General features: G+C 46.4%; 9 protein-coding genes across 9 annotated transcripts; 4 read left to right on the forward strand and 5 right to left on the reverse strand.

The window, feature by feature from the left end:
* Window positions 1-338: 338 nt before the first annotated feature.
* On the forward strand, window positions 339-648 carry JR316_0001277 (uncharacterized protein; the record flags this gene model as incomplete). Its single annotated transcript, XM_047887087.1, has 2 exons — window positions 339-429; window positions 482-648. 2 exons carry the CDS (start codon window positions 339-341, stop codon window positions 646-648), a joined length of 258 nt encoding a protein of 85 aa, XP_047754833.1.
* Window positions 649-792: 144 nt separating this feature from the next.
* Window positions 793-1,059, forward strand: JR316_0001278 (uncharacterized protein; the record flags this gene model as incomplete). Its single annotated transcript, XM_047887088.1, has 2 exons — window positions 793-1,014; window positions 1,039-1,059. 2 exons carry the CDS (start codon window positions 793-795, stop codon window positions 1,057-1,059), a joined length of 243 nt encoding a protein of 80 aa, XP_047754834.1.
* Window positions 1,060-4,847: 3,788 nt separating this feature from the next.
* On the reverse strand, window positions 4,848-5,898 carry JR316_0001279 (Universal stress protein A family protein C25B2.10; the record flags this gene model as incomplete). Its single annotated transcript, XM_047887089.1, has 3 exons — window positions 4,848-4,965; window positions 5,020-5,299; window positions 5,385-5,898. 3 exons carry the CDS (start codon window positions 5,896-5,898, stop codon window positions 4,848-4,850), a joined length of 912 nt encoding a protein of 303 aa, XP_047754835.1.
* A 2,608-nt stretch (window positions 5,899-8,506) lies between these two features.
* JR316_0001280 (uncharacterized protein) lies at window positions 8,507-10,224 on the reverse strand (the record flags this gene model as incomplete). Its single annotated transcript, XM_047887090.1, has 5 exons — window positions 8,507-9,418; window positions 9,472-9,605; window positions 9,660-10,020; window positions 10,085-10,125; window positions 10,194-10,224. The coding sequence occupies 5 exons, from the start codon at window positions 10,222-10,224 to the stop codon at window positions 8,507-8,509; spliced, it is 1,479 nt and encodes a 492-aa protein (XP_047754836.1).
* A 447-nt stretch (window positions 10,225-10,671) lies between these two features.
* On the reverse strand, window positions 10,672-12,395 carry JR316_0001281 (uncharacterized protein; the record flags this gene model as incomplete). The annotated part of the gene is made up of 5 exons (XM_047887091.1): window positions 10,672-11,589; window positions 11,643-11,776; window positions 11,833-12,193; window positions 12,258-12,298; window positions 12,365-12,395. The coding sequence occupies 5 exons, from the start codon at window positions 12,393-12,395 to the stop codon at window positions 10,672-10,674; spliced, it is 1,485 nt and encodes a 494-aa protein (XP_047754837.1).
* Window positions 12,396-13,060: 665 nt separating this feature from the next.
* On the reverse strand, window positions 13,061-15,334 carry JR316_0001282 (uncharacterized protein; the record flags this gene model as incomplete). Its single annotated transcript, XM_047887092.1, has 5 exons — window positions 13,061-13,981; window positions 14,041-14,174; window positions 14,230-14,570; window positions 14,656-14,696; window positions 15,170-15,334. The coding sequence occupies 5 exons, from the start codon at window positions 15,332-15,334 to the stop codon at window positions 13,061-13,063; spliced, it is 1,602 nt and encodes a 533-aa protein (XP_047754838.1).
* A 476-nt stretch (window positions 15,335-15,810) lies between these two features.
* On the forward strand, window positions 15,811-17,287 carry JR316_0001283 (uncharacterized protein; the record flags this gene model as incomplete). The annotated part of the gene is made up of 2 exons (XM_047887093.1): window positions 15,811-16,905; window positions 16,964-17,287. 2 exons carry the CDS (start codon window positions 15,811-15,813, stop codon window positions 17,285-17,287), a joined length of 1,419 nt encoding a protein of 472 aa, XP_047754839.1.
* Window positions 17,288-17,591: 304 nt separating this feature from the next.
* On the forward strand, window positions 17,592-20,271 carry JR316_0001284 (Leukotriene A-4 hydrolase; the record flags this gene model as incomplete). The annotated part of the gene is made up of 14 exons (XM_047887094.1): window positions 17,592-17,752; window positions 17,804-17,861; window positions 17,921-18,066; window positions 18,118-18,197; window positions 18,257-18,276; window positions 18,335-18,466; window positions 18,525-18,682; window positions 18,739-18,832; window positions 18,881-18,911; window positions 18,961-19,039; window positions 19,103-19,365; window positions 19,423-19,761; window positions 19,841-20,184; window positions 20,248-20,271. The coding sequence occupies 14 exons, from the start codon at window positions 17,592-17,594 to the stop codon at window positions 20,269-20,271; spliced, it is 1,929 nt and encodes a 642-aa protein (XP_047754840.1).
* A 344-nt stretch (window positions 20,272-20,615) lies between these two features.
* JR316_0001285 (uncharacterized protein) lies at window positions 20,616-22,460 on the reverse strand (the record flags this gene model as incomplete). The annotated part of the gene is made up of 5 exons (XM_047887095.1): window positions 20,616-21,720; window positions 21,859-21,938; window positions 22,041-22,149; window positions 22,231-22,255; window positions 22,355-22,460. 5 exons carry the CDS (start codon window positions 22,458-22,460, stop codon window positions 20,616-20,618), a joined length of 1,425 nt encoding a protein of 474 aa, XP_047754841.1.
* Between the last annotated feature and the right edge of the window lie 3,686 nt (window positions 22,461-26,146).

Here is a 26,146-nt window from a genome sequence, read left to right on the forward strand (position 1 = left end):
ACTTAATTCACACGGAGCACATTCATCTAAAACCATCATTGCTGAGACCAGCATTGGTATCGCTCATGCTAGTCTCGCTCGTCGTAGCTGGTACATACCTTTCCAGGCTTCTGACCTCGATCCAACTTACTTCATGGTCACCGGACAACATCGGTCTCGTTTTCTCCCGGCAAGATTTAGATCCATCCCAATGCTCGTGTCCAGATACAAGAAGTGTTCTCGATATTATATGGAGCTGCCTTGGTACAATATTCTTGTGCACATGGGTAGCAATACACCCCAACTTGCCCTCTGCAGAAGGGTTTGCCTACAGAGCGCTTTTCGGTCGGCTGAAGCTCATGTTTACCGCTCTTATTGCTCCTGAAATTGTGGTGTTTCTTTCCGTGAGACAATGGCTGGCCGCGAGAGAGATATCAAGACAACATAAAGGTATGTCTTTGCGCATAGTTATACGCCCTTACTGACCGACAGGTACTACCAGATCAAGGTTGGACGATGACTCATGCACACTTCCTCATAATGGGCGGCTTTGTGCTTATGAAGGGCGATGAAGACATGGGCACGCTTACCTGCGAGCTTTTCCAAGAGCTCGTTGCATCTGACGAACTAACATTCCCGACGATAACCAAGGAAGATATCGAAGAGTAGAGTAAAGGTGACGCGCTAGCCAAGGGATTAGTCGTCCTTCAAGTGTTATGGTTTCTTATTCAGTGCATTGGTCGCGGCATACAAGGATTAGAAATTACAGAACTCGAGGTGGTCACAATTACATTTTGTAGTCTCAACGGGGCTATGTACTTTTTTTGGTGGCATAAACCCATGGACATCCAGCGTCGCCTTCCAGTGTTCCTCAAACCAGGGTCTGATTATGTGCGGAAAATTGAATTAAAAAGGGCCATTGTAATGGAAGATCCTGAAATTGCCCTGAGGGATATAGAGGAGGCACTGGCGGAGGAGAACACGCGTTCGGCGGAGGGAGATGGAGTTCCGCCTGGCACTGGTGAGAGCAGCTCTGTAAGTTCGTCTGTCGCGTTTAAGTTACGAGATATGATGTACTGAATACATCCTACCTACAGTCAATCCAAAACTCTAACCTTCATCGCTTGGGTCAATCCCTCAAGGATATCATAAAGACAGTACCTGTTATAGGACCCGATATTTTGCCAGAACTTTCTCGCGACTGGCGTGAGGATACAAAGAAATACCCTAGTATTCTGGTGGCACTTTGGTGGGCTTTTGCATGGATCTTATTTTTACCCATATTGGCTTGGCTATTGACTGTCATTTTCTCGATCTTCCTGCTGTTTAACACTTTTCAACACCATGACGACGAGTGGATAAGCCACCCGCAACGTGACAGAGTACCGACTTTCTACTCTCCTAAAGTCAAAAAGAACTCTATTCTCGTCCTCTACATCACATTCCCCTTTGTTGCTACAGCCTTCGGTGTGCTGCATTGTATCGCATGGAACTTTCGCTTTCCGACTACTATTGAGCACCAGCTATGGAAAATCTCCTCTATTATTTTAACCTTTGCTCCTTGCGCCTCTTTATTATACGGTCTGGGGGCTAGAATGCTGATATACAGGGGTAATCAACTAAAGGACTCGCAACAGTCACCTAGCGCAGTCATAACCAAAGTGCTTCGGGCTATTATAGCATTGTTTAATTATTTTTCAGTTCTGATATTATCTTTGATGATCCTTTTTTACTTCCTTGCTCGCTCAATACTGCTGATAGAAGGAGTAGTAGCATTGCGAGTGTTGCCTTCAAAGGCAGCTTTAGAAGTAGATTGGCATAATTTCCTACCTCATCTTTAATAATTAAAAATATAGCAGTAATACACAATTTTTCATTCAATGTGGTCTGCATAAAGTTCTTGGTTTTAAATGCCATTACAGACAATGTGACCATTCAATATTCAATGTATGCAATGAGTCCCGTATTGAGCAAACGCTAGCGGCTGTCTTTGATTGTTCAAAATCATCTTCCAAGTGGTTGACGGGGACTGTTGGCTAGGCTCCATTTACTCCCCTTTTGGAAATCGAGTTTCCATATTCAATCTTCTCGATCATGGCTGCTCCGGAGAGACAGCCTCCGGATCCGCCCCGATCATAACGATGACGCACCTCAACCGCCTATAAAAGGGCAGAATCCTGTGCGAGGGCCGCCATCCTCTCTTGCTTCCTTTCCCTCATCATCCTTTGTATCGCCCAAGCTCCTGATACCTATCATATCTTGCTAAAGCCTGATGAGGATCACGACATCGGTATAGAGTATCTTGGGCGGGTACCGAATCCAGTTTCGACGCTCTGGCAATACCTTCAGCATACCATCTCCGAGGCTCACCTCGCCTGTCACAGATTGACGCCTTCACCTCAATGGTATCTTGCTAAAGCCTGATGAGGATCACGACATCGGTATAGAGTATCTTGGGCGGGTACCGAATCCAGTTTCGACGCTCTGGCAATACCTTCAGCATACCATCTCCGAGGCTCACCTCGCCTGTCACAGATTGACGCCTTCACCTCAATGGCTCATTCGCGTTTGCCTAGCCACCCTTTGGCTGATATCTTTGGTTTAGGCTGAGCGAGTTTAGTAAGTCTAGTCTACAGTGAGGAATAAGTTACAAACGGCGACTGACTATAATCTGCAGTATCTCTTCGCCATTCTACGTCGATTGTCCATGCCCGCCTAGTGGCAATCACTGCAACCAAGCTCTGATAGCACCTCAACATGTGCTAGCAACCTTTTCGCCCTCTCCAATGATTTCCCTGTTCAAGATTATGGCCAATTCCTCAAGGCGAGAGTCCCATCTGTCCAGATTCCGGATTCACATCGCTCGGTTCGTCGGTCAGGGACCCTTGTATAAGCTTTGCTAGGCGCCATTCTGGACCGTTCATTCCGGTCACTGTCTCAGTTACTGTCTCCCTGTCTCGAACACCGCCTACTACTCTAGAGCGACGGAATGGAGTGGCCAGGCCACCTCATCTCTCATCCTTGAATGATTTTCACAAATCCTAGTCCTAAAGCTAAAGCTCTGTCTCGGCCCTCTGAATCGCCTCCTTCCCTACGTCGAGCTCATCAGCCACCTGCATCCTGAATCTTCAAATCACTATCGCCTTTCCACTTAATCACATTTTTTCAATCATTTTACAGCTTTACTAACAAATATTCCCCACCTCCCTTTCGATTTTATCCCCTCACCCGCAGTTATAGTTCATTCTCCCTTTCATCGCATTCTGCCCGCCTCAAAACCTTTCCACTCTATCAATTTTTTGACCATTACCGCTTTTCTCTCCATCATGCCACACCTTCCCTTCCATGCTCACGTTCAACCTTACACCTTCGCTCTTCTCCCCTCCTGACCGTTTAACCTCTCCTCTCCATCATGCCACGCCTCCCCTTCCACGCTCACGTTCAAGTTCACTTCACACCTACACTCCCCTTCCCTCCTGACTGTTTAACAACAGTTACACTAACTGCTCACTCACCTAGACGATAAATTTATCACTTATGTCTCAACCAGTATCTCTTTTATACTCCCGCCGACCCATTCTTTCTCCTCTCTGAATCACCTGCTCCCGTGCCAATTTCAGATTCACACGTCATCTACCATCTCCTCTCCTTTCCCTCTCCCGTTCACTCAGACATCTATATGAACATTCATCACCAAATTCCAATGCTAATCTGTGCTTGTCCACATCCAAATCCTTGTTACGTCACCTCCCAATTCCACCTACTCATTCACATTAAAATTAGATTCCTGCCGTCCACAATCTCCCGATTTCAGCTCACATTTTAGATCTCGCCTTTACCGACATCCTCTCACTTCATACCTAACATGTCCATTTTTCACCTAGCCCTCTTCTCACTTCTATGCTCACCTCCCACCTTTTACATCACGTCTTACAATTCTCACATCTTACATCCCTCCTCTTTCCCCTCCGCTTTCCTCTCACTTTCCATTTCACTGTTCAGCTTCCTTCTTTCACCCGTTCAGTTCTTTCTCGCAAACTGCCCGTCACATTTCACACTTCACATTCCTCTTGTCACTGCCCATCCCACATTCCAAATCTCCAGTTCGCCACTGATCTCTCTTTCAATTTTAACCTCTCAACTCAACACCCGCCTTATGCATTCCACCCACAATTCACTTCCCATCTTTCCTTTTTTGCGTTTCCAGATATCAAACATTCCGCTGCTTATCTTCTAAATTTCTCAGGCTGCTAATAATACCCGACAAGCTTAGTTACAGCCTGGAAGAACAGATCGGCGAGACGGAAAGACGGCAAAGAGAGGCCCGCTATGCCGGGCCGCAGGCTATTTGGGCGTGAGCCCGGAATTTTCAGAAACTTCAAAGGCGGATTGGAGAGATGGAAGTAAAGGCAGGCGGTGAAAGCTTTGAGGAAACAAGGGAAGTAATAAGGTAATTGGTGAAGTAGGTAAGCACGATCAATAAAGATACATTCAATAAAATCCTCGAACTAGCTTTCGAAGCGGCGGGAAAATAGTCAAGAGTGAAAATCATGTCGGTGTCGTGGATAGAGAATGAGGATTGGCGTAACTGTTGGTGACACAATGTGTAATAAGACGAGATAAGATGAAATTGAATCCGTATATGCGCGAGATGAAAGCTAAAGTAAAATCACAAAGTAGAATAAAAAGTTAAAAGAATGACCCGTGGCTTTGTTAGTTACATGACGTGACATAGAATGGAATGCTAGAGTAGGAAACAGAACCAATGTATACCTGAAAGCAAAAAAAAATGAAATGTAGAAAAAAAACCACGAAAGAAAGTGGAAGACGTAGATGAACAAGAATCAAAGTACACTTGTAGCCTGAGCTCAAGAATCAAAGTGCCTACCACGCTTGGGATCTGCGCGGCGCTTTTCGACGGCCTTGCGCAGTTTTCTACCAGGCCGGACGACAATGACCGGCACAGGCGAATGTGAGAGACAATACCTAACATCGACAATCAGCCCTGCCCGGACCAAGCAAAAAAGCGAGTATACTCACTTGCTCACACTCCCGATGCCCCCGGCACCGACGCCCAGCCCCAGGCCCGCGCCGAGTCCCTGCACCAAACCGACGCCGAAGCGCCGTCCGCGCGTGCCGACGACGAGAGAGTCGGGGCGGTACAGCGCGATGAGGCGGTCGATGGAGTCTGTGATTTTTCCGGCGACGTATTCGAGGATGAGGGAGAGCTGGCGGTCGGGTGCGGAGGCGTGGGCGTGGGCCTGGATGGATGCCAGAAGTTCGCGCGCAGAGTCGCGGATTAGATCGTGGTCTTTTTCCGCTAAGGAGGAGGATTTAGATAGGATGTAGATGGATATGAGAAAAAAAGTCAGCGTATCGTATAATGAGAGGTGACCGGAACATACCCAGCTCGTCTTCATCGACGCCTCGAAACACGATCAGCTCATCTCCATCCTGGACGAGGGTGTCGATCGCCCAGTCCAGCGCTTCGCTCCCGCTCTCATCTGGACTCGCAGCGCACAGGAAGACACGGGTGTTGCGTGTGCGGCGGTAGAGATCTGTCTGTGCGCGGAGGGTGAAGGAGAACATGCTTGCAGCGGGGTTCTCAAAGGTGTCGAAGGAGACCTTGGGGGTGTAGGTCGGGTGGTGGGGGTGGGATGAGGTGTGGTGGGACTCCTTCTCATGCTCGGGGTGGTGGATGCTGGAGTGGGCGGGCGGGGGCTGGGCGTTGGAGGCGGGGAGCGGGTGGAAGGCGTGCTCGGGGGACGGGGCGGCGGCGGCGGCGGGCGGGGCGGGGATGGCTGTGCTCGGTGCGGGGGGAAGGGGCACGCGGCCGAGTTGCGGGGAGGCTACGGGAGAGCTGGGCCGGGAAGACTGCTTCATGGCGCTCCTGAGCGGAGGGGCGAGTGCGTTGGACATGGTGGTGCTGGAAATAGGGTCAAGTGACGATTAAGACACGGCTGTCACTGATATGATATGCGGAGTTTAAATTGTATAAATAAGGGGGGGCCTCTCTCCTACTCGTCTCCCCACTTCTCTCTTTCTCTTCCATCTTCTAGAATCGAGACCACCATCGATCCATCTGCGCCTCTTCCCCGCTCTTGCTCTTGGATATCCCCCATCTCACGCCAAGTCGTACACTACAGCTCCAAATCCAGAGGTCTTTCTTATCGAGCGCACCGCTAGAGCCTGCTCCAGACTCACTGCACGCCCGATTTCGTTTGATCTTCGGATTTGGGGCTCTACATGTTCACTTGTCCCCTCAATCTTAATGATCTGCTTGGACTGTGTTCTCCTTGCAAGACTGCATCTTCGCTTTTGGCTTGTATACACTCAGATATCGCCTAATTCAGTTCATCAGTGGGATACCAGCGCTTTTTCTCGCTCTCGCACAACCCATCCCCACTTCCACTCCCCCCATCGATATCGATATCGATAGCCTTATCAACTCATCCGCTACACCACCCGAACATCATAATTATAATTATCTTTCTGTCAACGAACTGATCACGGTGGCCCACAAAATGCACTAAAATGGCCATTATTTATAACCGTGGGGATGATTACTTGGAGTAGATAGTAATAATACATAAAACACTTACCCAGCCGGTCAGTTCACAGGCGTGTCATCGGCAGGGTCTAAAGAACATAAATAATCTACATAACCGACTTACACGTCGTGACAGTTGCACACAGTCCATTCACGCGTTTTCAAGACGCACGAGAGCAAACGATGTGCCCAAAAATAGCCGCAGCTGTACTACCATGAGGCGCCGATAGAGCCTAGCTCATTATTTGCAGGCGAGCACCAAACCAAAGTCGAGAAAGCCGTATCACGGTTGGCGTGAAAGATACACGTGTTTCTTAAGCTTCTGGAGTATACAACATCCACTAACGCACACTTCTTCTCGTACCCCCGCTCTCCTGCTAACATCTCCACCTGGTGGCGATGCATATCATCCAAACCCGGAACCAGCCGAATACCGTATTAAATGCTCCCCTGCGCTAATTTCTTCTCGTATCAAAGTTTGTCGAAACACGTTATTGATTGTAAAAATTATTCCACAAGTCATTTACCCACCTCTTCTTGCTCGCCAATCCATCTATGTTTCAATATATCTCGATCCGGAATCCACCTTTGGCAAACACCTGGATATGCTGGGTTCTCACTGCCAAATCGACAACCTGATTCAAAGATCAAATTTGGATCAGCAGGGACGATCTCTCAGGAAGAGTAAGTAGGGTACAAAAGCGGTGTCAGTGGCACTGATACCACACAGACAACAGGCATCTTCCGGGAGAAGTTGGAAAACAGCAGAATCCCTCTTACAAAAACCTTTAACGTACTTGTGTGGACTTGTGTGTGTACCCGGGAGAATAAGCGGGAGAATTCGCATTGCCAATGTCTCGGTAGACTTCTCTCTGACTGCCCGCTGGTAATCCATAATTAAAACAGAGTCCAATGAGATTAACATGCTTCTTTTTTCAGCGGCTTTGGGATTAATGGAAAGACAATCCTTTGATTGTTGGTGCTTAGATTCCCCAATCCTAAGGGCTCCCACACCGCCAGGAATCTGATGTTAGAATAACAACAGGATCCTTCAAATCGGAACTTGTACGCGATAAAACATCACCCTGTATTTCACAAGCCTACCGTCTAGATCAGGCGTGCTCTCATGAAGTGCAGCATAAGGGTTGCAATCGATAACGGACTGCTTTAAGCTTCTTTCGAACACTACAATTCATCGGACATCGGTAATGATACACTGCAGTGGTTTCAACGAAGACGGCCAATCCGATATTTCGCCACGCATGGCGCAATCTACGGGCGCTTAACTGCATCTACCCGTTGACCTGCACGCTGGTAACATAAATGTACGTATCGACACCTTTTGAAACTATCGTCACAATTGCAGAGTTTTTCAAATAATCAGCGAAAGAAAATCTTCTCCTACAACCACCTGAACACTCTGGGAATCTGCAGTGAGTCATAATCCAGATGTCTGGTGACAGGTGCGCCACTCGGTCATCGGAACTCCTCGGTTCAGGTTTCTCTCAGACCAAACAGGCATCACCTGGCACTCTTCGTGTAGTGTCTTATCTCAAATCCATCAGTGGCTCATGGTGTCAGAACTGAGAATGATAACACGAGCTTCGGATGCACGCCGTCTATGCCAAAAGCCGGTTAGTCTCACTGAGATTGACGAGCTTTCGCAAGTTATTGTTCGTCCACCTCCAGCCTGAGGTATCCCGGTATCCCTGGAAGGTCTCGTGTAAATGTATCATCCAGTCAGCTTCTCTTCCGGTGTAGTGTTTCCAAATGCCTAAAACTGGCAAGCAAATCTCGTAGGTATTGACGCATGACGGTTGAAATTCGCAAAGGGGTATGGTTTTAATTTTCAAAAACAAGTTTTACAGTCAACAGGGCGTAGGGTTAACAATCCATCACAATATACTACATATTCACTTGGTCAAGACGTAAAACTTGAATACCATAGTCGACCAGTGCTCTAGCACAAAAGCAGCATTAGTTAGTTTCCCTCATATGAGCAGGAGTTGGCCAGTAATCTTCTCGAGGAGCGCTCGTGGCAAATATAGATGCTGTGTCTTCCATGTGGCTCCAAAGAAAGTCAGTATCAGAACAAGAGCCGGCAATGAATGTGAGCCATCGTTTCCACGAATCGGGAGCCTGTGTGTACCGCTTCATCCCTCGGGCTTCAATCCAGGATGGATAAAATCCAGCATCAGCCCAATCAATTATCCATAATACGCCATCTTCGGATAGAATGATGTTGGAGAGGCTGAGGTCGCAATGAGTAAAATTTAATTTCCAATCAGAGTCGGGTGGAAGGTACAACGGCGGCGGCGTAGGCGGGGGTGGGTCATCGGGATGTAGTTGGCAAAATAATCTATGTTGCTCAAAGCAACCAACATAAGCAACCTTTGCTATCCAGTTCCGAAATGTTTCCACATCACGAAAAGGACCATTCCATAAATAAATGTCAAAAAGTGCTCCCTTAACCAGTCCGCGCTCTATGTTACCTGGCCTGTCGCTAGTTATCTGTCGCATCTGTAAAACGTATCTGCGCAGTGTGCACGCGATGCGAAACTGGTAGAATATGCTGAACGAATCCCAACATTCGAGAAGCATTGTACCGGGGATGAAATCAGTGACAAACACATCTTTCAGATGTAGATAGCGTGGCTGCGGAACAGGAATGTTCGTGTGAGCACGAACAAATATGCTGTTAAATTTTTCATAGCGATCCAGACGTTTGGCGATCAAAGTTGGGGCAATCTTGTGCGTTGGCGCCAACCCAATCTGTAAGCCAGCAAGCGATGCTAGACGTTTGTTGAAAGCAACTGACTCCGGTGTTTTGGTAAGTTCATATGCCACGTCGTCATCTGGAATTTCAGGAAGATCCTTAGAGTCAGGGGTCTGTGCAGATACATCAGTTCCTATTAAGATTGGTAAGAACGTCTGGTACGAACATCTTTGTTGATATTTGGAGGGACTGGAAGGGAGAAAACCAAAGCGATGACATCCAGCGCCCACGATCGAATTGGTGCAAGTATCTTGAGGACCCGTTGTCCAATCGAAATTGGAATGGGATGAATTTTGTCCACTTTATCCGCATCAGTTGAATCTTTGTGGACACTCAGAGATAGTTCAAACTAACCTATGGCAGAACACAGTTCATCGATGCCACTTCCATTCTGGCTTCCAACAAGGTGGCTGGATAAAGATGTGAAAAGAGTGATCCAATATGTCACCATTCTTGGATATGCAACATGGTATGAATTTGGGTTCATCGTATCCTGTTTTGTCCCAACAATACAAAACATCTTTCGATTTTGCCAATACTTGTCGTGAACAAATTCTGCATATTGAATGGCCAGTTCAGTAATATCAGTACCCAGATTAAGAGCCATCAGAACAGCGTCCGAGTTCTCCAATAATTCTGGGGCATCCATGTCCATTTCCTGAGACTTAAAACAAAATTTGTGTCGATCGTTACTTCGAACGTAAGAGTAATTATTCTAGTGTAAAATGGGACTTAGCCTGGACTTTTGGGAAACAAAAAATCAGAATATATACGCTTACCAACCGATTACAAAGTGTAGTTCGTCCAGTCCCTGATGCACCTAATAAGAACTTTGTTCAGTTTGGCCATTACTATCACGCCGTTTCACTGTAGTCAATTCGGACTTACCAGTCACTGACAGCCGAATGATGGTTGACATGAGTCGAGGCGTGAGTGAGCTGGTAAATGCGACGTTTTGTGGTGCAAGAAGTGAGCTGGGAGATTAAGAAAAGAATGGGGGAATTGGTTCGAACAACTTTGTTCGAAGGATCACTCGATCTTGTTGCTTGGTCGTGTGTATGTACTATTATTCCCACACATCTAATGGCGTCATGGAAGAAGTACTCTTTCCCATGACTCGCTGGACTGACTCGTCGAAAAGATTGTCCGAGTTGATTCAAGAATATTGTATGGATCCCCTTTGATTTAGGATTTCTCTGAGCTGATGATAGAACCAGCCTTGGCTTCATTCAAACAATGGTTACATACATGTAAGTAGCACTGCATCATGTAATATTTGTTGTCTCTCAAGGCTCTCGGGATATAGTCTCTCCTAGACAGACCATGATACGAGTTGCCTAGTGCTCTAGCGCAAAAGCAGCATTGGTTAATATATCTTAGTTTCCTTCATATGAGCAAGAGTTGGCCAGTAATCCTCTCGAGGAAAGCTCGAGCCATATATAGATGATGTTTCTTCCATGTGGCTCCAAAGAAAGTCAGTATCAGAACAAGAGCCGGCAATGAATGTGAGCCATCGTTTCCACGAATCGGGAGCCTGTGTGTACCGCTTCATCCCTCGGGCTTCAATCCAGGGTGGATAAAATCCAGCATCAGCCCAATCAATTATCCATAATACACCATCGTCGGATAGAATGATGTTGGAGAGGCTGAGGTCGCAATGAGTAAGGTTTAATTTCCAATCAGAGTCGGGTGGAAGGTACAACTGCGGCGGCGTAGGCGGGGGTGGGTCATCCCGATGTAGCCAGCAAAATAATCTATGCTGCTCAAAGCAACCAACATAAGCAACATTTGCTATCCAGTTCCGAAATGTTTCCACATCACGAAAGGGACCATTCCATAAACAGATATTGAAAAGTGCTCCCTTAACCAGTCCGCGTTCAATGTTACCTGGCCTGTCGCTAGTTATCTGTCGCATCTGTGAAACATATCTGCGCAGTGTACACGCGATGCGAAACTGGTAGAATATGCTGAACGAATCCCAACATTCGAGAAGCATTGATCCTGGGATGAAGTCGGTGATAAACGCGACTTCCAGATGTAGATAGCGTGGCTGCGGAACAGGAATGTTCGTGTGAGCACGAACAAATATGGTGTTAAATTTTTCATAGCGATCCAGACGTTTGGCGATCAAAGTTGGGGCAATCTTGTGCGTTGGCGCCAACCCAATCTGTAAGCCAGCAAGCGATGCTAGACGTTTGTTGAAAGCAACTGACTCTGGTGTTTTGGTAAGTTCATATGCCACGTCGTCATCTGGAATTTCAGGAAGATCCTTAGAGTCAGGGGTCTGTGCAGATACATCAGTTCCTATTAAGATTGGTAAGAACGTCTGGTACGAACATCTTTGTTGATGTTTGGAGGGACTGGAAGGGAGAAAACCAAAGCGACGACATCCAGCCCCCATGATCGAATTGGTGCAAGTATCTTGAGGACCCGTTGTCCAATCGAAATTGGAATGGGATGAATTTTGTCCACTTTATCCGCATCAGTTGAATCTTTGTTAATACACACAGAGATCACCCAAACTAACCTATGGAAGAACACAAATCATCGATGCCACTCCCATTCTGGCTTCCAACAAGATAACTGGATAAAGACGTAAAAAGAGTGATCCAATATGTCACCATTCTTGGATATGCAACAGGGTATGAATTTGGGTTCATTGTATCCTGTTTTGTTCCAACAATACAAAACGTCTTTCGATTTTCCCAATACTTGCCGCGAACAAATTGCCCATATTGACTGGTCAGTTCAGTGATATCAGTATCCAGATTAAGAGTCATCAGAACAACGTCCGAGTTCTCCAACAAGTCTGGGGCATCCATGTCCATTTCCTGAGACTTCAAACAAAATTCGTGGCCATCGCCACTTCGAACGTAAGAGTGATTATTCTAGTGTAAAAGGGGACTTAGCCTTGACGTTTGGGAAATACAAGAGCACAATATGTACGCTTACCAACCGGTTGCAAAGTGTAGTTCGTCCAGTCCCTGATGCGCCTAAGAAGAACTTAGTTCAGCCATTACTAGTATAACGCCGTTTCTCTGCAGTCAATTCGGACTGACCAATGATTGACACACGAATTTTGGTTGACATGAGTTAAGTCGTGAGCGAGCTGGTAGACCCGAGGTTTTTCAGTGCAAGAAGTGAGCTGGGAAATTTAGGAAAGGATCGGGGAATTGGTTTGAACAACTTTGTTCGAAGCATCTTGGACGCATCTAGGCTCAATCTCGTTGCTTGGTCGTGTTTATGTACCATTATTCCCACACACCTCATGGCGTCATATGGTCAGTAGGCTGCCATGCAGATCTTCTCCCCATCTCCCCTTGCTCAGATCGTCAGTTCCAACATAATGCCAAAGGCCTACCATAGGATATCTGGGACCCACGTGTAGGCTCTGTATATAAATGGGCGCCATCCGCGACCAACATAGACAATTTCAGAAAAGCGTATGATTTGACCCTATATGACAATGTCTACATCTTTCCCATAGTAATGCCGGATGACTCGCTCATTCAGCCGGAAAACTCTGAAAACCTGTAGGATTGCATGTCCCTAATTCTTGTATGATCTTAAGTCAACCTTCAGTGCTTCCAACGCATCCATTTAGCTTTTCATGGGTCGTTCATAATTGTTTTCCATCCGCCTCGTAAAAAATGCATTACACTGTCCTATGTACGGCCGAGAAGTAAAGTACCTAGTCAGTATTTGGACAAATTGAACCAACACTATCGACTGTTTATAATGCGAATGAATATATTTCACCAGTTACTCATCTCATGTTCCGGCCAAAGTGGCCAATAGTCCTCCCGTGGAGCATCAAACGAACTGTATAGAGATACACAATAATCCATATGAGCCCAAAGCTCGTCAACATTGGATGGAAAATCAGTAATGAAGGAGATCCATTGCTTCCAAGAATCAGGTGCCTCAGTGTACCTCTTCATTGCGTGGGACTCTAGCCAAGGTGGATAAAACCCCGTATATGCCCAATCAATAAGCCACAGCACGCCGTCTTCTGAAAGTATGACATTGCTGAGGCTGATATCGCAATGTGCGAGGCTCAATTTCCAGTCCGTGTCATCTGGAATCGGCGGCATCGGAGGAGCAGGTGGTGGTGGTTCGTTGGGATAATCACTGCGAAATCCCTCGACAAGATTAACTCGGTCATAGTAAGCAATGTGCTTTACCCAGTTGCGAAAAATTTCGACATCACGGAAGGGCCCATTCCATATACTGGGGTCGGAAAAGAGCGCACCATTGACGTGTCCATGTTCGATACTCCCAGGTCGCTCACTCGTAATGCTTCGGAGTTGGGAAACATACCGTCGGAGAGTGCATGCAATGCGGAATTGTTGAAACTTGGTTAGTGAGTCCCAACACTCTAGAAGCATCCGGCCAGGAATGAAATCAGTGATGAACGCTTCTTTCAAGTGGCGGTAACGAGGTTGTGGAACTGGGATATTGGTATATGCACGAATAAAAATGGTATTGAATCTTTCGAGTCGGTGGAGCCGTTTTAACACTAGAGTCAGCCCTACTTTGTAGGTGAACGCTGAGCGGAACAACGAATTTGCAAATGATGCAATATGATTATTGAAGTCTATGGATTCGGGTGTATCAATCATTTTCCAGGCCGTATCGTCATCTGGAATGGCCGGAAAATCATCAGGATCTGGTGTCTGAATTATAACAAAATTAAGCCTCCTAGAGAGTAGAAGGCTACCGGAAAGTGACATACATCTTTGTTGATATCACGAGGAACCGGAAGGGCAAAGGCCATGGCAATCAGGTCACAGAGTCTTGACCGTAAATGTGAAAACAACTTGTTCACAGAGGATCCGATTGAGGGTCTTATGGGGTACTTGAAATTCGCTTAATCATGAGTGTCAGTAAGGCTAATGTGCATGTAGACAAGACGGGAGCTTACCTAAAGAGGAACATAATCGACCGAGGTCACTTTTACTGCGATTGTCGATAAAGAAGGTGGATAAATAAGTGTACATCGTAATCTTTGTTGTCTCCCTCTCGGGATATTGTACAATGTCTAATCCTGCATCCAGAGCGTCCAATTTGGTGCCAATGAAGTAAAACGCTTTACGTTGTTCCCAATAGTTGTCATAGATAAACTTTGCATAGTGAAGGACTGTTTGTTTGAAGTCTGTGTCAAGTGCAAAAGTGATCAGAACAGCGTCAGAACCATCTAACAATGTTGATGGTTCGGTATTAGCTTCTTGTACTATGAAATGGAAACGCTGTCCATCTTTATTCCTAATGTATACATAGTCATTCTGGATATAAATCGATTAGAAGTTTTGTGGGCTACAGCGTCGATAACATAGTGTATGTTACTAACCAGTCGTTCACGAAATGTTGTTCGTCCACTTCTTGGAGCCCCTGAAAAGCGTCAGCGATTGGTTGGATTTCTCTTCATCAACCTTAATATCCTATAAAATTGACAAATACCTATGATAGACAGTCGAATCTCCGTCGGCATTACCTTCACTGCTACAGAAGGACTAAGTCTTTGGACGAGTAAGGTGTTTAGAGAATCAAGAGATAGATCCTTTCTCACGCGGGTTCAATCAACTTTAGAGCACGTGAGCTCAAAATTCAGAAGGCCGTACAGGTACAAAAGGAAATCCGTCTGGACTCTGGAGATCCTAAGCTCTCAAGCAAAAATACCAAATTTTGCTTAATCCTGGTTTTCAGGAGAAACCGTGGCATTAGGAAATGCTTCTATTCCAACTTTATGGCGCATCTAACCCAAAGTCAACCCAAAGTAGATCAAAGGGTGCAAAGAACGGTGGGTAATTTTTCTCTTTGGGATTTTTATTATTGATAATTCTCAAGTAGAAATCGAAATTTACCACGCTGGAAGAGATATAAAGCCCAATAGAATCCTTAACATTTCGGGAGGAGAAGGGGTTGAACCGCATGATTATATGCGCTGTAAACTTCCTGCTAATCAAGATTGTCAGCATATGTAATGTGCGCAAACCAGCTGTTTTGAGTAACGGAGAGGAAAGTTTCATATTTGATGGTTTCTGCGGTGCCTCCGTGAGCGTTGAATCGATGTTACTCAGAGAAAATACGTACTTATGGAGGTTCATAACAAATAAATTGTTGGTTCTAGAACTGAATTGGTGATTTCAGGATGTTGGCATCACAGAAATTACTAGTCACTCACAAAATATTGAATATCCAGAAAAAGCGATGGGAAGAGCTGCCCGTAGGGTTGCTAACTTACTTTTGCTCGACGATTCTAAGTCGAAATGCACACTAAATGCACGGACCATGCACTTGATCGTGAGAATAAATGTGGCACCCATGTACACCCGGGCTAACCTAACCCCAACTACTAAAATTATCAAAATGCCGCTCTTGCTCCATCTACGCTCACCAACGTTTAACCTGAATGCCCGCCTTTCTTCATGACGACGCGCTATCTCTCATTCTGGGTGCATGTTCTATCTCAACCCTGGCCGCCGCCTCTCGGGTTTCCAGCCGTATGCGTTATCTTGCAATGCCCCACTTACTGCATACCGTCTATCTCAAATGTACCGACGACCAAATTATCAGCTTTTGCAGCTTCATCATTGTCAATGCATCGAAATTTAATGCAGAGTCTCACCCCGAGTCTTTTGGCCCAGGGAAGTACATTCGGAATCTTGAGCTACTTAATCGAACAAGGGGCTACTGTGAATATGTAACCGACAGCGAATACTCCGAGAGGAATCCAAGTGCAGCCTGGACACAGCTGCTCACGCAGGCTTTGGGTTTTATGCCCAACCTCCTTACATTTCTCAGTCTGGCCTACGACATCGATGACTTTATTAAACCGTCTCCACAATTTGCGCAAGCTTTGCTGAGTCTCCCGCGTCTAGAAATTCTTACGCTTAAAGGCATAGGCCCGGAAACATCAAAGGCTATAGCGGGGGGGATAGACATGATGGGCGACAGTATCAATTTAAAATTAAAGCAACTTATTCTCTTTGGCAAACAAGAGTGGGTTTCGGACATTTTGGTTGTGGCCGGGGATGGTGTGAAGCGTCTGTTATACCTATCCAGAGTCCATTTAATCTCATTGGAACTGGCGTTCTTCTCTTTTATGAATGTCGACGGTGGCTGGGCAAACACGGCGGAAGTCACATTTCCTAATGTCGTCTTCGCTGCAATACACGGTGATGGAATGCCAATAAAACCGATGGCAAGTGCATTTCCAGCGGTACGCTTTCTTGATATCCAAACAGACGTCTCGTGCCTTCGGCATAATATCAGACCTTCTTCCGCCAACATCTTGTTCCCATCCCTTACGTCTATTTCGGGCTCTTATAGCGAAATCTACCATATTCTAAAGCACAATTTAGCTAGGAGCCGCGTACTTCGCGTCGTCATTGGCGATGACTGGAGTAAAGACAGGGTTTCCGCTGAGGCACAACCATTACGGATATCAATGATTGCACCCCACTTAAAGTGCATTGTTTTCAGGCAGAGATTTATCAGGCCATTATCATGGTGGAAGGAGTTTGGATCCTCCCTTCCTAACATGATTTATATGAGCGTTAACCTTCAAATCAGATCCGAAGCCAAGTGGAACTTACTTGTGAGTACAGAACGTGCTTAAATTCAACTTTTGGTTGGTGACTGAATGTTGATTTCAGTGTAAAGATATACCAGGTGCTCTCGGAGCAATGCAACTCCGGTGCCTGACAGTCGTTGCCTACAAGTATGACCGCAAATACTGTGGCACTAACTCCATTTACACGGAAGAAGATGCGTTTGCGCTTTCGTATGGAAAGAGCATTCCCACTCTGGAATATTTTGAGTTCAAGATTCCTGGGTTCATAAGGGGAACATCTTGGATAAAGTTTATTCGCAAGGGTGACGAGACATTACTACAGAAATTATCTCTCACATGGAATGAAGAGGTTGCGCTCAGAAACTCGTATGACTACCAGGGCACCTACGATACAGAGAAATCATAATCCTCGTAGCAGAAGCAAAGCACGGCGTTTAATATCAGGATGTTTTAACTCATGAGAACCCTTTTTTGAATTTAATGAAATACAGTAAACGGCTGCTGGATGGACAAGAAGCAACAAACAAGGTTACGTTTGTCTTGATCTAGGATGATACCGCGGCGATAGCCCCTATTTTAACAATCTAATCTACTCCATCATTAAAACCACGGTTGCGATGCCGATCATGAAGTCCCAGGTCGATCAGCTTAAAATCCTGCGTGGATTCTTTCTCTTCCTTCCTTAGCCTTACCCCACGGGCACAGAGAAAATGGCAGACATAACAGTCGATACAGCAACTCGATCCAATATCACCGAAATCGCAACTGAACATGTCGATTTTGAATGGAGAGTCGATTTCGAAACACAAGTTATCTCGGGCAGTGCGACTCACACTATGATAGTGAAGAAAACTGGAGTCACAGAGGCTATGTGCGTATTGCAGACCAACATGACTATCGTATGCTTATATATCTGTTGCAGTTTTGATACCGGGGATCTGAGCATCAGTGCGATCACCATTAACGGACAAGCCGCACAGGTGCCATGAGCCCTTGATATGCTGCAAGCGCGTCTGGCTGACCAACTCCATCTCTCAAGTATACTCTTGATCCCAAGGATCCAGTCACAGGTTCTGCTTTGCACGTTGTTCTTCCCGGAGGTTTGCAAGAAGAAGCCAAGGTCACCATCAAGGTTTACTACAGAACCACCCAAGACTGCACTGCGTTACAATGGTTGGACAAGGAGTGAGCTTATTCTTTCGTCGTTCCTGTGCTCTTTCTGATGTTGTAACGAAGTCAAACGCAAGGAAAAAAGTTCCCTTATCTATTCAGCCAGTGTCAGCCTATCTACGCGCGCTCCCTTGCGCCTCTTCAAGGTACATGCCGGTCCATTCGCAGTGCTATGTACTAATTTTACTGATAACCTGACTTATAGACACTCCTGGAAACAAAATTGTGAGCAATAACATCCATACCGTGGCAAAGAAGAGGTCTGAAACACTCATAACAACAGAAATACTCCGCAAAAGTCACTGCTGTACTTCCAGTACTGCTCTCTGCTATACGTATATCGCCACCATCCGACGGGCCCCCTCACGATGGCAAAGAAATAGGAACGGACCTTGTGACCTATACATACGATCAGGTTTGTCTGGTCGCGTCGTCATGTTTGCTATCATTGCCTTGACACATTTACGTATCAGCCCATACCAATCCCGTCGTACCTGATTGCTATCGCAGTGGGCAACGTCCTCTATGAAGAGTTTAAAACGCCTGAAGGCAAACAATGGACCAGTGGTATCTGGGCTGAACCCGAGACGATCGAAGCCGCGTACTACGAGTTTAGCGAAGACACAACGAAGTATGGATGCTCTTGTATGAAACATCGATGTCAAGTCTAAAGATTGGTCTCCCAAGGTTTTTGGCAGCGGAGGAGGAGCTCGTCACGTCCTATCGATTCGGGGTGTACGACCTGCTCGTGTTGCCACCTTCTTTCCCATATGGAGGCATGGTACGCACATCTATGTTTGGTGTAGATTAATACTGAGATTACACTCAGGAAAACGCGTGCCTGAGTTTTTTGACTCCAAGTAAGCGTCCTCTATCCAAATACATCACAATCGATTGACCACTGCATAGCTCTCTTGACCGGGGACAGAACCCTCGTCGACGTTGTCGTGCACGAGCTCACCCACTCATGGTTCGGAAACGGCGTCACGCAAGTCCTTTCTCCATTCTCCTCCCGTCCAGCATCCCCAACTGACCCACTCTGACCCCAAAGCCACGCAAACCCCTCCCACTTCTGGCTCAACGAGGGCTGGACGACGTACATCGAGCGCGTGCTGCAGGAGAAACTGCACTCCCCCGCCGCCCGCGGCTTCGCATATGTGATCGGGTCCAAGGCGCTGTACGACTCGCTGAAGGACTACGAGGACCGGCCTAAGTTCCAGAGGCTCGTCATCGCCTTTGAGGAGGGCGAGGATCCCGACGACGCATACAGCAGCATTCCATACGAAAAGGGTGCGAATTTCATCCTGCACCTCGGTGAGTCCTCTTCATCTCTGCATGTATTCGCATTCTAATATAAAAGCGTGAGTGCAGAAGAAACCCTCGGCGGACTCGACGTGTTCTTGCCCTACGTCAAAAGCTACGTCGAGAAGTTCATGGGGCAAAGCATAACAACCGCCGAATGGAAGGAGCACCTCTACGAGTACTGGCGCGACGCCGACGAGTCCAAGATCGCCGCCCTCGACGACGTTGACTGGGACGGCTGGCTGTACGGCGAAGGCACCGAGCTGCCAGTGAAAATGGTGTACGATCTGACATTAGCAGAGGCGGCGTGGTCGCTCGCAGAGAGGTGGGACCAAGCGCGGGACAAGTCCGTCAAAGATCTCGACTTTACCGAAGACGATCTGAAAGGATTCAACTCGAACCAGATCGGTGCGTAGAACACCCACAGCTGAATAATAAGAAGCTCAAAAAAAGCAAACAAACGAACTGACGAACGACCTTTTCACAGTCGCCTTCCTCGAGAAACTCCAGTCCTACGATGCACTGCCCTCTCCCCTCATCGAACACCTCGGCTCGCTCTACCAAGTATCCAGCACACCCAACGCCGAAATCCGGCTGCGCTTCTACGGCGTCGCGCTCTTAGACCCTACCTCGGACGCAGCCAAAACGTTCGCGGTCGAAGCTGCCAACTGGGTCGTGGGCAAGGACGGCACCGGGGTGATCAAGGGCAGGATGAAGTTCTGCAGGCCCGTCTTGCGCGATGTGGGAAAGGTTGATATTGAGTTTGCGAGGAAGGAGTGGATCGCTGCTCGGGATCAGTTCCACCCTATTGCGCGCAAGTTGATTGACAAGGTCGGTATTTTTTGTTGTGCTTTGGCGATTTGAAAGGTTGCTGATGGTTGGTCTTCTTCATAGGATTTGGGCATCACGAAAGCTTGAAGGGAGATGAATGACCCTACACAGGTCGAGACGGAAATCTTCTTCTAAGTAGCCGTCCAAAACGTGCATGAACGTATACACCACACAAAAAACCACAAATCGAGAAAAAATGAAATTACCAACTTGAATCCACACAATGCTAACACATTAAACACAAACACGAAAAAAAGTCAGAGACGCAAAAAAGCCAAGAGTATAACATTCGGATATATATAAAGAGGAAGAAAGAAAAAACAACCCATTACGAACAAACAAAACAAGAAAAGGAAAAAAAAGAAAAACAAACAATTAAGAGAATGTGTGTGCACACATGAAACACGGACAAAATGCGAAAATGCCAGGCATTACTTGAATCCACCCCATATATCACCAAACACATCGTCCGTCTTCTGCTGCTGCTGTGCAGGCTGCGCGGTACTCCCAAACGCCGACGACGATCCAAACAGATCAGGAATACCACTACCAGCCGCCGGCGTCGCAGCAGCAGCAGGCGCGCCCCACACAGCGTTTGTATTAAACAAACTATTCTGCTGCTGCAGTGCCTGTTGTTGCGCGTACTGTTGATGCTGCATTTGGAACTGCTGCTGGAACTGCTGCTGTTGCTGTTGTGGCGACAACGACGAGGCAGGTGTGCCCCAGACATTAGGCTGCGCAGGTAAAATAGGCGCTGTTGCACCCACACCGTTCCATCCACCAGCACCAGCACCAGCACCACTTGCACCACCTCCGCCCCACTGCTGTGTCTGGTTAAACAACAACTGCTGCTGCTGCTGCTGCTGCTGCTGCTGCTGCTGCTGCTGCTGCTGCTGTTGTTGTTGTTGTTGTTGTTGTTGTTGTTGTTGAGGGAGCATCTGAGCATGCGGCACCTGCACACCACCCCAAAGCGCCGCCTGGTTCCCAAACGCGCCTCCAAATCCAGCACCTCCAACAGCGGCAGCAGCAGCCGGAGGGGGCGCAGAAAAAAGCGACAAAATATCCTGCTTCACGTCTTTCTTCGGCTGCTCCGCCACAGCCGTCTTCTGCACCGGAGACGGCGCGTGGAAGTCGAGCGAGAAGAGCTCGTTTTCGAGGGATTTAGGCTGTGCCGCCTGCGCCTGCGCTGGCGCGGGGGTGGCGTGTGCCTGCTGGACGGGCTGTGCGGGGACTGCGCCTGTCGGCCGATTGGAGGTGTAGTTGGACGAAAGGAGCTGGTGCGTTTGAGGCTGCCTTGTGATGACGGGCGCGGCGCGGGAGGAGAAGCTGGCTGTCGGAGCATGGCGGGTCTGCTGCGTCGTGGGCGTCGTCGCTGGTGCTGGTGCTGGTGCTGGCACTGATGGTGGAGGTGCGGGAGGCGCGGATGACCCGGCTGCGCCGCCGGTGGTATCCAGCACGGAGGGATCGGCTGGTGGAGGACCGTCCATCGCCCATCTTCGCGATTCGTATTTGGATCGGATGAAAGATTCCATTTTGCTAGATCAGACATGGATCAGTCGGTGTTTATCGATTAGACATGAAGGAAAAATCGGAAGTGAAGTGAAGTAGGATGCGGAATAATGAGGACTAGACATGTTGAAAGAACACAGAAGAGAAAGAGAGAACCCGACGCACTGTTCAGGAGGCACATGCCCAGCTTTCAAATGCGCTTCCCAGTACAAATTCGCCAGATGATTGCCCCATTTCTGAATCGACTGCAGAACATTATCAATTCAAAAAAACAAAAAAACAAAAACACAGTCATTTTTAGCGTAAAAACACCCTCCGCGGGAGGAAGCTACAACAACCAAACGCACCTCCATCTGCTCGGGCGTCCATACGTCCAGATCGACGGACTTGACTTTGCTGATGTGTGTGCCCATCCCTCGATGGATCCCCGAGCATCGAATGCACAGAAAAACGCCCCTATAAATACAAGAATATCGCCATCGAGTATCATATCAGACACAACGCCACACGAAAGAACAAGGCACGACTCGGACGCACAGATTCCAGGACGCCCATCGTGGATCTACGTGGTGCGGGAGAGGGGGGGGGGTCATAAGAGTCAGCGCATAAGTCGAGAATCTAGGGTGCTAGACCATCGCTGAAATAGGGATTGTTCACTGACCATTGCGTTTACAGTCCGCGCAGACTTTGTTTTCGGGGCGCTTGACGAGCTCGCGGAGCGTACGCGCGAAGCGGTCAGTCGTCGCTTTGTCCTGTCGCACGGACATTTGTTGTCGTTATCGTGATCGGTATCGGTATCGGTATCGGTGATGAGAGGAGGAGGAAGGGCGAGTGTGCAGTGACAGAGAGGTGTATGTGTATTTGATCCTGCGGATTTTCGAAACCAGGGGCCATCTCTGAGCGAATTCTGGAGGCTGCTGCATAACACACCACGACAAAAAGATGTCGGTTTCTTGGGCACAATTTCCATTTTTGGATATCCGTTTTATTCTGGGTCTGTAATTTGCCAAGGCTTCTGGCTTCTCTGGATCTGTCATCTCTGGAATCTATCACATCGTGCAAAAATTAGCGCCCGTCTGCACTGCAGGCGAGTTTCAACCTCGAGGCTAGATTTTTTTGTCTTTAGTTTCATACATTTTAAATTCTGTGCTGTAGGATTTGACACACACTAGTCACGGCTCTTTGATATATCAATTTGAATGACAGGCGACTCAAGCTGGTACATACATCAAAGGAATTCAGAGATATGTGAGTCCATCCAGGCTGAGTGTGACTACTACCATCATATTCCGCAGATTTACTATCTCTATGACTCACCCCTGCGACTCCGTTCCCGTGCGCAGTATACTTGAATGTGCACCAGCAAAGTCGTTCCATCAACTTAAAAAGGTAGCCTTTATCACATACGCGCTCGCCCATGAATATCGTCTCTGAATTAATGACAGCCCAAGACTCACTAAGGACTCAGAGCTTGATCACTCGAATAAGGCTCACAAATATTTTGACAGGATGATAAATTGAAGTTAAGGATTGTGTATACGTGTTATACAACGTGTCCAAGTTGGCCTTTTCTCTGAAGTCTTATCCTCCATCTTAAAAAAATTTGCTGTATATTTCTCCCAGTTCCGCGTTTCTTAGTTGTTGTTCATCAAAAGAGGGTTCAATCACAAATCAGTATCCGATCAGTCGCAGCTTGGAGCTTTACGGGGACTGCATGGACCACAGGCACCTAGGACATCATTTTCAGCTCATGAATAACTAATAGCATATGGATATGAATGAATGTGCGTACATCCTGGTCCTGGAGGACCTGTGAAAAAAAAAAACTATCAGAAAAACAATTCATCCACATACATGTATTTGACTCTGAGTAAAGCTTACGTGTAGCTTCAGGGGCAAAGACTGGGTTCGCAATCACAGCAGTCATCATCATTGCAGCAATTAATGCGTGAAGAGCAACTGAAATTTTTGGGAGCTGCATTGTTGAGGTTTAATGGTTTGAGCAAGAGGACTGTGTGTTAGGTCAGGTCACAGAAGGCTCCTTTATATCTTAGACGATGAACAGTAAATTTAACTGGGCAAGGAGAACCGCGATACCCGCTGTTTTTTTAGGAGGAACCATAGTGTCGTACATATTTATGTCGTATATTATTAAATGATTGATTTCAACATATTTAGTTTGAGAATGATCACACTGCTAATGAATGAGGTACACGTCTTGTGTGTCTAGATCTAGTTTGGAATGTTTTTGACGGTTTATCAAAGAAATATAGTCCAGAAATTGCTTTCCAAACTGTATTCCTCTGCATCGTTAATAACCACGCACATATAACCAGAAAATCCAGAGTCAAAAATGATAATTTGTTTGCGGATATAAATAAGCGCCAGCAATAGCCAGTCCCATCTTTACTGCTTTACTTCTATCTTTGGTTCAATTAATCCGAGTCCCAATGTAAACACAAGATGATTTCCGTGCTCTTTTGTTCTGGATCTCTCTATAGTGCTGGAATCTTGGATATATCCAAGCCAATTCGCACATTGAGATGAAGTTTCCGCGTCCTATATATCTTCCACTAGGCTACAACACATCCAAAAAACAAGGTTCCTTCTAAAACTGTTATCTATGCAAAATCCGGCAACCAAACAATACGGCGGAGAATTTCCTTGCCCAATTATTTAAATTTCCTATCACATCAAGCCCGATCTGCTCATGCTATAAGCATCCCTTCACCTGTCAATTGAATGATTTCTGATTGAAGACCAATTATGAATTTCATGATTATAATCCCCAGGTAACATCCCAGATTACTCAAGTTTTGCAGAGGTTACAGCAGCAGTTTCATGTTGCATAAAATTCCCAAAATCAATGCTATGCGCTTACTCTGATATTTCGTTACAACTCTCAAATCAAGGCAGCAGGCTAGTCAGGTTACATGTTGGTCACAGTTGGGCTCATCCTATATCATTATCATCTACGACATAGGCAAATTTAACTGAGTACTAGGGGAACTGCCATAATCATCTTTTTTTATGGAAAAGCATGGTACGATCTTGCTCCCCGTAGATTACATATTTATCCCGCATATAATTAAATCTCACAACCATGAGAAAAGGTCACACGCCTCATTCCAATTCATCTGCAAGGTAAGGTAAAAGCTGCAAATCAGTTTTTCATTTTATGCTAGTGGGTAGATATCAGAGCCAGCATATAAACATGGCCACTAGCAGGCCATATCACTTTTTTTTTTTTTTTTTTTTTTTTTGCTGCAAATCAGTTTTTCATTTTATGCTAGTGGGTAGATATCAGAGCCAGCATATAAACATGGCCACTAGCAGGCCATATCACTTTTTTTTTTTTTTTTTTTTTTGACTTTTGGCAGAAAAGACGCAATTGAAAGACAAACCACATGCGCTGCTTTTATTTTATTTTAATTTCTTTTATTGCAGACCATGTCCAGGTCTAGGTACAGGTCCAGCAGAGCCGATGGAGCGCAATGAGAAAACTACAAGTACAAGCAAAGGTGCCAGGAGCATGTACTTGCAAAGGATTGAGTTGCTGTGTCAATTGTTATGTCTGCCATTTTCTCTGTGCCCTACCAATAAAACTAAGGGTGAAACTAAAGAAAAAATAGAAAGGAAAGGAAAGGAAAGGAAAGGATCCCAAGTTAAAGCAGGGTTTTAAGCTCCTGGCACTGCTGGCGCTGATACATATTTGATAGAAAAATATGTATCGGTAATTATGTTTCCTGTTGGTTTTTGACATATTTTTCTTGTATATAGAGTCCGGGGTTACCCAATTAGGGAAGCCCAAATCCTATATTCCAATAAAATACGTCAAAAAAATGTAGGAAACATAATTACTGGGTCTTATTTTCTTTGAAAATATGAATGAGCGCCAGCGGTGTGGGCCTGGGACGTTCATGATCGTGGTTATTAATGATGGGTAGATAAGATAAGATAAGATAAGATTAGTGAAACTTAAATAGGGGGTACGCAGTATCATGATTTGTGATCATCCCAGCCTGGTGGCAGCCATGAAATCAAGAAAGACACGAACGTATACTATCCGTACGTACAACCAAGTCAGGTAGCCGTTAGGTGTGATTTATTCGAGGTTTTGCGATTTTAAATGTAATAGATACGCACATGCGTGGGGATTTTAGTAATTCTGCTGTTTGCTAGATTGAAGCTGAATCCGAGTCCAAGGGGAAAGGAAAGGAAAGCGTCATTTGGAGTCTGGAGGCAAGACCACAATCATGATCACTGCTCTAGGATTTGTACACCTTTCTCAACTTGTGCTTGTGCTTAGGCTTCTTTACAGGTTGTCGGCGGAAAGTCGTATAAGGGGAGTATGAGCAACATGATTTTAATTGCGAGATAATTTCTTATGATAGTGATAGAGATACTCCCTTGCGAACGGGCAAAGGGTTCTTGGACATGCAAATGGACATGG

This window comes from Psilocybe cubensis, chromosome 1, assembly GCF_017499595.1.
Source record: "Psilocybe cubensis strain MGC-MH-2018 chromosome 1, whole genome shotgun sequence".
NCBI classification, from domain to species: Eukaryota; Fungi; Basidiomycota; class Agaricomycetes; order Agaricales; family Agrocybaceae; genus Psilocybe; species Psilocybe cubensis.